Consider the following 13,508-nt stretch of genomic DNA (forward strand, 5'->3'; position numbering starts at 1 on the left):
TAATTTAAACTGGCCAATTTTCTTTTGTTTCATGGCAACTCAGCTGCAGCTATTTATTTCCCAAGTGTTGCATTATGGCTTTGTTCAGGACTCTGAGCTTTGTCAGTCCTTGCTGGCTTTTCAACTCTCTTAAAGGTTCAGTAAACCTCGATATCTACAGAACAAACTTCCATAATTGTAAAAACCTTTACTAGGTCACCCCTCAGACTCCTCTCTTCCAATGTAGAAAGGCTGACTGTTCATCCTTTCTTGACTAGTATACCCTTTCATTGATGATATCATTCTTAAATCTATTTTGCACTCTTTTTTTCCATTGCCTCTGTCCATTGCAAAATATTGCAGCCAATATTTCAAATATTAGTTCAGCCACATTTAGAATACTGTGTACAGTTCTGGTCGCCACATTACTAAAAGGATGAGGACGTTTTGGAGAGGGTGCAGAGAAGGTTTAAGAAGATGTTGCCTGGTATGGAAGGTGCTAGCTATGAAGAAAGGTTGAATAGGTTAGGTTTATTTTCATTAGAAAAAAGGAGATCGAGGGGGGACCTGTTTGATGTTTACAAAATCATGAAGGGTATAGACAAGGTGGATAGAGACAAGTTTTTTCCCAGAGTGAAGGATTCAATAACGAGGTCACGCTTTCAAGGTGAGAGGTGGAAAGTTTAAGGTGGCAAGTCCTCTACACAGAGGGTGGTGGGCATTTGGAACGCCTTGCCAGCATAGGTGGTAGAGGCAGGCACGGTAGATTCATTTAAGATGCGTCTGGACAGATGCATGAGTAGGTGAGGAACTGAGGGATACAGATGCTTAGGAATTGACTGACAGGTTTAGACAGTACATTTGGATTGGCTCAGGCTTGGAGGGCCGAAGGGCCTGTTCCTGGGCTGTAAATTTTCTTCGTTCTTCTTTGTTCTCTTTGTCCTTTAAAACAAGACACCTTACTCAGTGTGTTCTAGTCTAGGTTTAGCATAGTTTCTTTACTTTTCATTCCATCTGAATATATTCTTTAAAGGATTCTATTGTTATACATCTGCAGCTGTTTTGTGTGTATCCTTCAAACTGATTGCTGTAAGTTCCCATAACCATCCAACTGAGTAATTTTTCCTAATTCCTAAATGCTAATTTTCTTTTTTCACTTTGAATCTTCTAGTTCCTCTATTTAGAGCCAGTTTGTTGGTTCTAAGCATGCATTTAATCATAATTATGCTGGGAGCATTTAAAAAAGAATTGGCCATTTAACTCCTGTCATCTGTTCCAACATTCAGTTTTGCGTCCTAACTGCAATTGCCTGCTTTGATTCTATATCCTGTAATACCCTTATTGTGGGGGAAAAAAAATCCATCTCAATTTTCAAATTTATAATTAACCTGGCCTGTACAGTTTACTGGGGAACTAATTTCAGGCTGTGGGGAAAGTGTTTTCTGACATTACCCTCAGTGGCCTTACCCTAATTTTCAGGTCTCGTCTCTTGCTCTGGACATTTCCACCAGAGGAAATCCCTTCTCTCCATCTTCGCTATCAAATCCTTTAATTACTTTCACTACTTAAATTTAGATTATGCCTGAATTTTCTGTATTCAGGGGAATACAATTTTAGTAATTGCAATTTGTCTTTGTAATTTTAACCCTTCTAGCTTCGAATATCATTCTGATGATATTGCATCCTTTATGAAGGCCAATGATCCTACCTCTGGTGTGATGCTGAGAATTGAATGCAATATTCAGATGGGGTCCAACAAGCACTTTACACAACATGCATCATCACTTCTACTCTCTTGTATTCTAACATACTTGAGATAATGATCAATATTCCATTGGCCATTGAAAATGTCGACTAGTTCCATAGTTGTCCTATGTGTACTAGTGCAGGATGTCAAAAAGGCACTGTACCTTGATGACATTTGAATGATATTACAATATGCCCTTCAGTGTAAAAGATTGCTCTCTCTATAGTTAATCAAGCAACCCAGTCTGTTAGCCAGTCAATGGCAGGAAGGACGACAACATATTTTTCAGTCTCTCAAAAACACTTTGTCAATCAATTCATCATATAATGATCCCTCCAACCTTATCTCACTGGAAATAGATACATCCCAGAAAGATGTTGGAGCATGTCTATTACAAACCTATTGTGTTCGTTTTTGAAGTCCTTACATCAGCTCAACAACTACTCCAACTTAGGGAAATTCTTGTTTTAGGAATACAAAGATTTCACGTATAAATACTTAGCAAAGATTTCATTGTTTGTACCCACTGCAAACTAAGAAATCATCAGTTGAAAACCTCTCACAAGTGCACCTCCATAGCCCCAACTTCAACTTGTGAAGATTAAACACTACAATTTTGAAGTAAAATACAAACCGGACTGCTTGATGAACATTCTCAATGCTCTTATTCAGCTTCCAAATCTTGCTAAGAATAAAAATATACTTCTGAACCTACAGATGGAGACTGTCAAGTTTCAGTTAAGTGGTAGTCTCCACATTGATCTCGTTTGTTTTGATCATAAAAGAGCACAACAGATTCAGCAAGTTATGACCGATAATACCCAACTGCAACAACTCAAGAAGATCATCGGTAGGTGGCCTGGTTACACATGGCATATCTTTTGGAAGAACATTCCTTCTGGTCGTTCAAAGGCAAACTAGGATTCTCTAGGAATGTAATTTATACAGGCAAACCAGTGATTATTCCAACAGCTGTACATCAAACTATCCTTGACTATAGAAACATAAATCACATCGGTGCAGGAAAAAAAAACAAGCATTTGACGTGATCCATCTATTAGCCCATCGTTTATAAAGGGCAAGGATCAACTGATGAAGCCATGTGAAACATGTCAACTTCAACAACAACAATAATCAAAACCTTAATCACACAGAAGTTTCCACACAAGATTGCAACTGGTATTTTCCTTGTCCAAGCATATGAATATGTTCTGGTGGCTGACTATTTCACCACATTCTTTGCTGAGACGAACCAAGAATGCCACTGCTATAATGGTTAGTAACGCATTAACCACACGATAATACAATTGATTTTTCTCAATAGATTTTCTCTGACAATAGTCCACAGTAAACTAGTGTGAAACATACAGGAATGATGTTTTCTGCTCAATATTTTCTATCTGATGGGCTCATGAAGGTCTAGAATATGGAGGGTAGGAGAGAATAAGTGGCAAATGTTGATGATCTTAGCACTTAGAACCTTTTTTACTTTTGAGAAACACACAGCTTTGAGGCATTACAAGGTGTGATGGGATAGTGTAGAGTTCTGACGGCACAGACAAATGACTATATTTAATGCAGAGAAGCATATGGTGACTCATTTGTTCGGAACAATGCAGAAAGACAATATAAAATAAAGGCAAAACTCTAAATTGTGTATAGGATCAGAGGGCCTATATGTATCTGTACATCAGTGAAAGTGACAGGTCAAGTTAAGGGTGTGGTAAATAAAGCATTCAGAATCCTGAGTTTTATAAGTTGAGGCAGAGAGTAAAAGGGCAAGAAAGTTATGTAAAGCCTGTATAAGACACAGGTTTAGTCTCAGTTGTATTGTGCCTAATTTTGGGCATCCAAGTGCAGAAAAGATGCATGAACAAGTTCCGAGGGATGAAGAAGTTCAGTTATGTAGATTGAGAGAAACTGGCACTGTTCGTCTCAAAGAGCACATTTAGTAGACATATTCAAAATTATGAAGAGGTTGGGCAGTGTAGATGGGGAGACATTGTTCCCACTTATGAACAATTGAGAATATGAGTACACAGTAATTGGCAGAGGTAATGACAACAGAAAGAAAACTTTTTCACGCAACTAGTGTTTAGAATCTGGAATGAACTGTCTGAGAGTATGGTGTGCTGGTTTAAATAAGTTTCAGAAGAGAGAGGATTAGGGTGTGGCAGAAGGATGTGAGGTGGTGTACGGTATAAAGAAAAGATTAAAGATGGCATTATTCTGGATTGACACAATGGGAGGGGAGAGACTGAGAGATTGCACATCCAAGGGAAGAATAATTATATATATATATATATATGTGGGTTGGGTGTGGCAGGAGAAATTGAGACAGGAGAGACATGATTTTGATTGGAGCATGAAATCACGAAGGATGAGAAGACAGAAGCTTAGGGCAGAGCAGTGAAAATATCTTGGCAAGATGTTATGATCCTAGTTATGAGAATGTTGAATAAGCTGGATTGTTTGTTACGATCTGACTTGAAAGACCATAATTTTTGGAACAGAATGTGTGGCAAAATGAAAAGTTGGCAAATAGCAGAATTTTCATAATTAAATTGAAACACCAAAAGTATCTTTGCAGTATAACCTTGAACAAAACAACTCCTGAACTAATGACTGATGTATGCTGAACAGCGAAGATAATGATTCTAAACCACATACACTGTTATTTACAATTTAAACTCTAACACTCATGACTAACATGAGGTAAATATGAGAACACAAACTGTGGTCAGGCACCATACAGATTACGTTTCAAATAATCACTATGATTAAGCCAAATCTCATTGTAATGTTTCCTCTGCAAGGGCTCCAATTTTTCTCTTTGAAGATCAAGACTTGGGTGCCTCTTGATCTGAGACTGCCTCAACCAGTACTCACATCTTGATAATTTAATCTCTTCTCCTGAGACCACAAGGTCCCCAGGATTTCTGAGATTACATCCAAGTTTTGGTGTTTATCAAGTGTCTATCATCTCTAGCTTGTAGGCTTACTATATCCTACTCTTAGCATTATGCAACAGACTAAAGTTTTGGGTGTTGGAGAGGGCTAGGAGGTGGGGGTGTAGATGCTGCTTCTTAACCCTAACTTTTGCCACTATATGGTGCATCCACTTCCTTAGATGACTTCTGAGCCCTAACTGTCTGGGTCAGCTAACAGCAGCACATGTACTGACTGGACTCACTGCTGCATCAGAACACTCCCAGCTCCAAACTGTTGCTAACTGTTCACCCAACAAGGCAAAAGTGAGGACTGCAGATGCTGGAAACCAGAGTTTAGATCAGAGTGGTGCTGGAAAAGCACAGCAGGTCAGGCAGCATTCGAGGAGCAGGAAAATCGACATTTTGGGCAAAAGCCCTTCATCAGGAATAGAGGCAGGAAGCCTCCAGGGTGGAAAGATAAATGGGGGCGGTGGGAGGGTGTGTGGGGCTGGGGAGAAGGTAGCAAAGAGTACAATAGGTGAATGGGGGTGGGGATGGAGGTAATCGGTCAGAGGGGAGGGTGGAGCAGATAGGTGGGAAGGTAGATTGGCAGGTAGGATAGGTCATGAAGACAGTGCTGAGCTGGAAGGTTGGAACTGAGGTAAGATGGGGGGAGGGGAAATGAGGAAACTGGTGAAGTCCACATTAATCCCCTGGGGTTGAAGTGTTCCGAGGCAGAAGATGAGGCGTTCTTCTTCCAGGCGTCGAGTGGTAAGGGAACTGTTCACCCAACAAGCAGAGATAAGTATCCAAGCAGCAGTTTGGTGGTATTGTCACTGGTCTAGCAATCGAGGCAATCAGACATGATGTGATGGGGGCATGGGGTGGGGGGGGGGTGTCCAGTTTCAAATTCCACCATTTTGTGATGAAGAAGTTTGAATTCGATGAAAATCTGACCTATTGGCTTGGCAGCCATGCAGCCTTTGTGGATTGTCATAAAAATCTATTTGGTTCACTAATGTTATTTACAGAAGGGTATATGCTTTCCTTGTCTGATCTGACCTACATTTAACTGTAGGCCTAAAGCAATGTGGTTGATTAATTCTCCTCTGTGGTGGCCTAGCAAGTTTCTCAGTTCATGGGTAATTAGGATTGTGCAATAAATACTTATCCAGCCAGTGACACCTATATACCATTATTATTTTTTTACAAAACAGCAAGAAGAGTCATGTGAAACTCTGAGCTATCCCTCTGTTACTCTCTCCACTGATGCTGCCTCATGTTGAGTTTCTTCACTTTGTGATTCTAATATCTAACAGAATCTGTTTCACATCTTCAATACACTGAATTTAATTGTAGAGCATCTGGTGAAAACTCAGTTCGTGAGGTCTTAGAACAACAATCAACTTAATGGGGAAAATATATGGTCTTTCAGAATGGAGGTAAATCAGTTGACCCTTCTCATCTGATGTTTTGTGTATAAAATGGTCTCTTCAGTAACATTAATTTCTCACTTATGTTTGAGTACAGAATAATGGATATTGAAGCTGCTTAGCATTTATTGCAATCCAATTAAATTGAACAGGCCGATTGCACCTTGGAGCTGTGCAGAGTCAATTACACTAAATGTTAACGCCTATTGTTCAGTAGATTGATTGAACAGTTCTTGGCTTGTCATTTTTGCATGTAATTTTAAAAAAATTTTATGCCAATTCTCCCTAAGTACCTCTGTTCTCAGGGTATACTGGCTGTTTAAAATGAAAACTTTATCTGAGGCACATCATGTCGCTAAAGAGACATTTTTTAGTTGATGTGTTGAGCCCAAGGTCATTGCAATTGAAATAGAAGTGTTTTTAATGTGGTCTTAATTTGTGATGTTTTACTTACGCATTAAAACGTTTGCAGCTACTAATCCCTGTAAAACTTGTTTAAAAAGTGGTCATTGATTTTGAAAGCGAACAGTAACTGATTTGAATGTTTTCCCCTCCCTTTGTGCAAGATAAGTAATTTCACGTTATCCCCTCTTACGTATCAGCAGGGTAACACGGTAAGGTTCCTTGTCAACAGTGTTGTTTTTCATTCAAAATTAATGGAGCTGCATACATTAGATTGCCAGATCATGTATCTTTGTGTGATGCCTAATTTAAGCATCAGAGGTTAAACGACCTGTACGATAGCACGTTTGTTGATGTGTGATAAAAATATTCGCAATATTTTGAACTACACTTTGTAGCTACTATATGCAGGCTCTGAAACAAAGTAAATATTCTTACTTTACAGCATTTTAATGGAATTGTCAACAGGTATTGAGAGTTTGCAACAAAATCAGATTTATTTATGAATTAGAGAGAACGATGGGAACAGATAAAATTGACTACAGTTCAGTAACAAGGCAAGTCAGGGCAACAGACCTGCATTAAATTGCAATTGTCGGCAGATTTTTATTCCAAACATTAATTTTAAAAATTGAACCCAAAAGTCTCAAACATTCACTAGGTACGTTGTGTGCATTGGGTTTCATGATAATTAGTGGCATGTTTATTTTGGGTAAATATCAGTCTTAAGAATTTTGAGCCAACTGTGGAGTAGTGTGTGTGGATAAAGGTGCTGGTGCATCAGGTAATTGAGAAAAGTTACATCACATAGAGGCAGAGTCATTAGTTGTTTTGGCATGTGTATTATGCTATGAATAACTGTACAACAAACAACATATATTAACATAGAATAACTTGTTATTCCTGAAATATGAATAATTCTGCTCCTCCAATATCCATCGATTTGGAGACTTGCGCACTTCATTAGGAGTTCAATAATGACAGTAACATAATCTTCAGGAAATACAATATAAAATAACTTGCTTTTAAAATTCATATAATGGTTCTGTACTTGATTCCTGGTTCACCAAATGCGAATGTTGAAAGTGTGCTAAGTGTCCCAGCACTAAATCTTGCAGTAGTGCACTTTCAAACCTCAATCATTCAAGCAACATCTATATGCCTGGAACACTTAACATTTGAGCTATAGGCCATCTATCAGAATTGAAATAATTATAGATGAGCTGTATTTGAAAAGGAATAGAGCAAGGGAAGGAAAGAACCCCTGCTACGTGCTGAACTTACTGACAAAACAAGAATGGAAGTTGTAACTTTTCACGTTTCAATCAGTTGCTGATTCCATTAGTTGGTTACAACTATCGTGCCCATTTTGACTAACTGGTCTGCCAGTACCCAGTTTGTCCTTCTCCCACTTCTTTTAAAAATTCTGTTACATTGGCTGTTCCCATGGAGACTGACACATTTGATGTATTTAAAGAGATTTGAAAAATGGTGACCTTTGCCACCTCTGTCTGCTTTCAACATTACAGTATCCCTGCTGTTGGTGCCAGGTGGCTCATTCATCTTGAGTTATGCTGTTCTTTTAAACAACCAGTTATTTTTCTGCAGTAATCTAACACTTGCTCTGTATCTTCCATTGTATTTAACTATTGCTTTTGCTTTACACTTGCACTTAAAAACTTGTTCTTCCTATTCAATTTTACTGCTTTTGGACTTAGTAAAAGTTCTGTGTTCTGCAAGATGTTCTTTAGTGTTGTTAGCCTGCATTTCACCATGTGCCGCCTTTTTGAATCTGCTTATTTATCCATTGAATTCTACTCTGTTGGCTGGACAGTTGGTTTGTGATGCCAACTCAATGTGTGGGTTCAATTCCTGGACTGGCTGAGGTTACCATGAAGGATTTTCCTTTTCAACGTCTCCCCCTCACTTGAGGCTTGGTGGCTCCCAGGTTAAACGACCACCAGTTATCTCTGTCTAATGAGAAAGCAGTCCTATTCTTTGAAGTACCACTTTGCTTTATTGAGATATGTCTACCTGGTAGGAGATAGTGAGGACTGCAGATGCTGGAGACATTGTCAATAAAGTGTGGCACTGGAAAAGGGACAGTAGGTCAGGCAGCATCTGAGGAGCAAGAGAGTTTAGATTAGATTCCCTACAGTGTGGAAACAGGCCTATGGCCCAACAAGTCCACACCGACCCTCTGAAGAATAACCCACCCAGACCCATTTTCCTCTGACTAACATATCTCACACTATGGGCAATTTAGCGCGGCCAATTCACCTAACCTGCACATTTTTAGACTGTGGGAGCACCCAGAGCAAACCCACGCAGGGGAGAATGTGCAAACTCCACACAGATAGTCGCCTGAGACTGGAATCAAACCTGCGACCCTGGTGCTGTGAGGCAGCAGTGCTAACCACTGTGCCGCCAACTCTCCTGCTCCTCAGATGCTGCCTGACCTGCTGTGCCTTTTCTAGCACCACACCATCTGTCAATATATTTGAAAATTTCCTACGACAAATCTGTTTAATTAAATTTAATTCTGTTATTCCAGTATCTATTCATTTGGAGACTTATGTACTTCTTTGGGAGTTTAGTAGTGACAGCGCCATTAAAAGTTAAAATAAAATATCAATTCCATGAAGGGAAACATCTGGGTAAATGACCAATTTTAAAAAGAATTATGAAAAAGAAAAGTGAGGGGGAGAGATGGGAAGGTTTATGGAAGATTGGTGCCTAGACAACTGAAAGCATGACCACTAATTTTGGGCCAGTTTATTTGTTGCTAAAATCTGGCTTTTTTTCCTTGACTTTTCATTGCCATTTTCCATCATTGTGTTGGGCTATTGCTGCAGTAGTATTTTTCACCAGCAGGTGGTGATCTATTATACATCGCTTAAAAGATTGTACTCCGATTTTCCTGAAGCAAAACCTATTCTGAATAATCCACACCAGTATTACTTAAGTTGCTGTATAGCCTCGTCCCTCTTCGTCTTCCTGCCAACAACCCTCTGATATTTTTTCCTCCAATTCTGACTATTTGAGCATCCAAGATTTTAATCACTCTGGCTTTGGTGGTCGTGCCTTCAGCTGCCTCGGCACCAAACTCAGGTGCATCCTCCATTACCTCCCCATTTCTCTACCTCACTCTCTTCTTTTTTTTTAATAGTTCATTTTAAAATTGATCATGTTCCCAGATGTTTTCTTTTACGGCATTGATGTTGCAGCTTCGCCAGATTATTTTCAGTATTTTTGGATTTCTTTTGATTCATGCAACAATTGCTCTGACTCTGGAGATCGCCAATTCGTCTCCACAAGAAAACACACGGCAACTCGTGATGTTGATAGATGCTACATAAATTCCAATTGTCATTCACCAAGGATCCAGATGACTGGTTGCTGTTGCTGTACCATTATCTTGCACTGCCATCAACCTTGTGGAAAAAGATGTTAAAATGAATTGTTGCATTCTCAATTCCAACCAATTGTTCACACCCAGTTCTAGCAAAAGCTATTTGTACAGCAACATCCTGTCCGGCTTCTCTGCACCCTTTTGTGGTGGAGTGAAAGTGTAATAAGGATTTTCACAATTTTATGCACATCCTTCACAGCAAAGGTGGATATGATTTTCCTGTACCTCAATTACAAAAATAAAGCAATGCAGAGCAACAACTGGGTTCCTAGTTTTCCTAAAATACCCTGAAGGAATTGAGTGTCAGCTGATCTGAAATTCAGAGACAACGTTATAAATTTAGTTGGAATAAATAAACCTTGGCATATACATGGGGGAACCTCTCAAGCCATTTGTTTAAAAACAAATGATGGATTCTCGTGAGAATGCTATAACTGTACTTTTATAATTGCATTATTCAACCAAATAATCTTCAAAACATCCTGCAATTTATTGCAGACAAACCAGAGATATAATGACTGAATGCTACTAAAACAAAAGCAAAATATTGTAGATGCTGGAAGTCTGAAGTAAAACAAATGCAGCTTTGCCAGATTATTTTCAGTATTTTTGGATTTCTTTTGATTCATGCAAGAATTGCTCTGACTCTGGAGATCTCCGATGTAGCCAATTCATCTCCACAAGAAAACACACGACAAATGAGGAATATATATTTACTGAACAAGCCATTCACTTGCTTAACACATCTTGTTTTAAGAGCATTACAAAGGATATGAACATCAAAATAACAGAGCTATGCGCTTATGTACAGCAATGGGGTGTAGAAAATTGGATGACTTGCCTTTATGAAAAAACGTCTGTGGGTCAATATTTATTTAGATATCTCCTAATAAAAGGACGTTTTAGATAGACAATACCCTACTTAAAATTTGCAAAAATAACTTCAACAATGTATGGGCTATAAATAATGGCGTACATCTGACAATGACTTTGCAGAAAACATGTGTTTCCAATGTGGGGAAAAAATAGTCTATGAAGCTGGGGCAGCATAGTGGCTCTGTGGTTAGCACTGTTGCCGCACGTGCCAGAGATCTGGTTTGATCCCAGCCTTGGGCAGCTGTCTTTGTGGAGTTTGCATGTTCTCCCTGCATCTGCGTGGATTTCCTCTGGATACTCCAGTTTCCTCCCACAGTCCAAAGATACGCAGGTTAGGTGGATTGGCCATGCAAAAATTGCCCCGTGGTGTCCAGGCATGTGCAGACTATTGGATGAGCCATGGGAAATGCCGGGTTACAGGGATGAGGTGGGTCTGGGTGGGGTGCTCTTCAGAGGGGCAGTATGGATTCTCTGGCCTGCTTCCACACTATCGAGATTCAGTGATTCTAAGTTGTCAGATAAGGTTTTCCCTTTTTTGATCATTTAATACTCAATCACTAAAATTTGTCTGAAAGTGAAATTGAATGAGGGTTGTTGTGGAACAAGGGAAATAGGAGGAGGAGTAGGCAATTTGGCCCCTCAAGCCTACTCCATCATTCAACTAGATCACAACTAATCTGTGATATCTGTGATTTTTCTGTGATATCCCCAGTTCATTTCACGTATTTAATATCTAGAAATTTTGTTGATATGTCTTTCTGTTTGTTGAGTTTCCAAAACCCTGTGGGGAAGAGATTTCCAAAGACTTGCCCACCTCTGGATGTGAAGGTACTGCTGATGGACTGGGGTGGACAAAGTCAGAGGTCACACACCACCACGTTGTAAACAGACAGGCTTATTCGAAATCACAAGAGTTCCGAGTGCTGCTCCTTCATGAGGTGAAGTCAGGTCTTCAACTGACGAAGGAGCAGCGCTCTGGAAGCTTGTGATTTCAAATAAACCTGTTGGACTGTAACTTGGTGACTTGTGACCCTCTGGATGGAGAAATTCCTCCTCATCTTAGTCCTAAATGGCTTACTCCTGATTCGAAGATAATGTCCCTGGTTCAAGATCTCCAGCTAGGAAATCATTTCACTACTGACTCTGACAAGTTACATAGGTGGACAAGCTGGAGGCTGGAAAAACAGCCAGCCAGGTAGCATCAGGAGGTGGAGAAGTCAATGTTTCGGGTCGACCCCTCCTTCAAGACTGGTGACGGGGTGGCATGGTGGCTCAGTGGTTAGCATTGCTGCCTCACAACACCTGGGACCTGGTTTGGTCCCAGCATCGGCGACTGTCTGTGTGGAGTTTGTACGTTCATCCTGTGTTTGCGTGGGTTTCCTCCCACAGTCCAAAGATGTTCAGGTTAGGTGGATTGGCCTTGCTAAAATTGTCCAGGACCTGAGGAAGGATTCTACCCAAAATGTTGACTTCACCACCACCTGATGCTGCCTGGCTTGCTGTGTTCTTCCACCCTCCTGCTTGATCACTTTGGATTCCAGCATCTGCAATTATTTTTTGACTCAAAGTTCGATAAAAGAGCATAGTTTAAATGGATCACTTCTTTTTCTTCTAAAGTTTAGAGTGTATAGGCCGGTCTTCTGAATGTCTTCTCGCAGGATAATTCTGCTACCACAAAAAGCACTCTGGTGAATGTTTGCTGCACTCCCTCTATGCCTGAAAATCATTCCTTAGATAAGGAGATGAAAATCATACGCTAGTTTAAGTGCAGTCTACCAAGATACTATACAGTTGTAGCAAGACTTTCTTTACTCTTGTACTCAAATCCCCTTGCAATAAATCCCAACATGCCATTTGTGTGATGTGTGGTTAGCAGTCAGTTACAATAACCATTGCCATTATTTTAATTACAGCTGAGAGTTTAACAAAGAAGAATGGCAGAAGACGGGAAGTCTGAGGGAAGTGCACCACAGTGGGCCTCAAACACTGTCCTCGAGGCTCAATCGCATCAGTTTGCTGCAGATTTTAAAGAGCAGAGTGCTTCAGGTGAATGTATATCCAGAACGGAGAATGGCTACTCATTCAGAGAGAACCTCACAGAGGCACAGGCTGGAGGTCAGGCCGCGTACACAGTGTCGCAAGCTAATGGGATCAATGGGAAATTGACTGCTAGAGATGGAGCAACAGCAGGTAAAACAAATTCAGTTCCTTTCTTCTTCCATAATGGGTCATAGATAATAGTATCCAATTATTACTGCAGAATCAAGGCATCTTTTTTTCGAAGTACAGTGTTCTCAATTGGTAGTACACACATGAACTAGCCATATGTATTACAAATCAATGACTGGAGTATGAAATCTGTTGAAAGTTATTGATTTATAACTGGGGTATACCTCCATAAGACAGTATTGACATGGCTGTTTGTTCAATGGTGAAGCAAGGGGTGTTCATCACTGGCCTCAAAGTATACCTTGCTGAGCGATCTTACCATTTCTGTGGCAAGAATTTGATCTGTATCTCCCTGCAATTGTATTGTAACTGATTGAATTGTTATTTACTGGAGATTTCCACTGTGCAACTGCAAGAGTGTTATCATACTGTTCAAGTCACCAACTGGAAACAAACATCACTAGGTTGAGTGACAGCTTGGGAGGGTTCAGGTGCAGGTAAGTAAGGTTCGAGAATACCAGCAACTGCCATGCAGGGTTAGGATGCCAGGTAGGTAAGTG

General features: G+C 40.0%; 1 protein-coding gene across 14 annotated transcripts in view; it reads left to right on the forward strand.

Moving 5' to 3' along the window:
• The window catches only part of LOC122551329 (microtubule-associated protein 2), a 261,856-nt gene that overhangs the window by 154,145 nt on the left and 94,203 nt on the right, over positions 1 to 13,508 (forward strand). For all 14 annotated transcript variants that reach the window (XM_087988737.1, XM_043693043.2, XM_043693048.2 and 11 more), the window contains one exon: positions 12,693 to 12,969. In XM_087988737.1, coding sequence (XP_087844863.1) covers positions 12,714 to 12,969 — 256 coding nt within the window. In that variant the 5' untranslated portion in view covers positions 12,693 to 12,713. The remainder of the gene's footprint in view (positions 1 to 12,692; positions 12,970 to 13,508) is intronic.

The sequence above is a fragment of the Chiloscyllium plagiosum genome, unplaced genomic scaffold, assembly GCF_037043375.1.
Source record: "Chiloscyllium plagiosum isolate Xiang-an unplaced genomic scaffold, Cpla_swu_hap1 HiC_scaffold_7, whole genome shotgun sequence".
NCBI lineage: Eukaryota > Metazoa > Chordata > Chondrichthyes > Orectolobiformes > Hemiscylliidae > Chiloscyllium > Chiloscyllium plagiosum.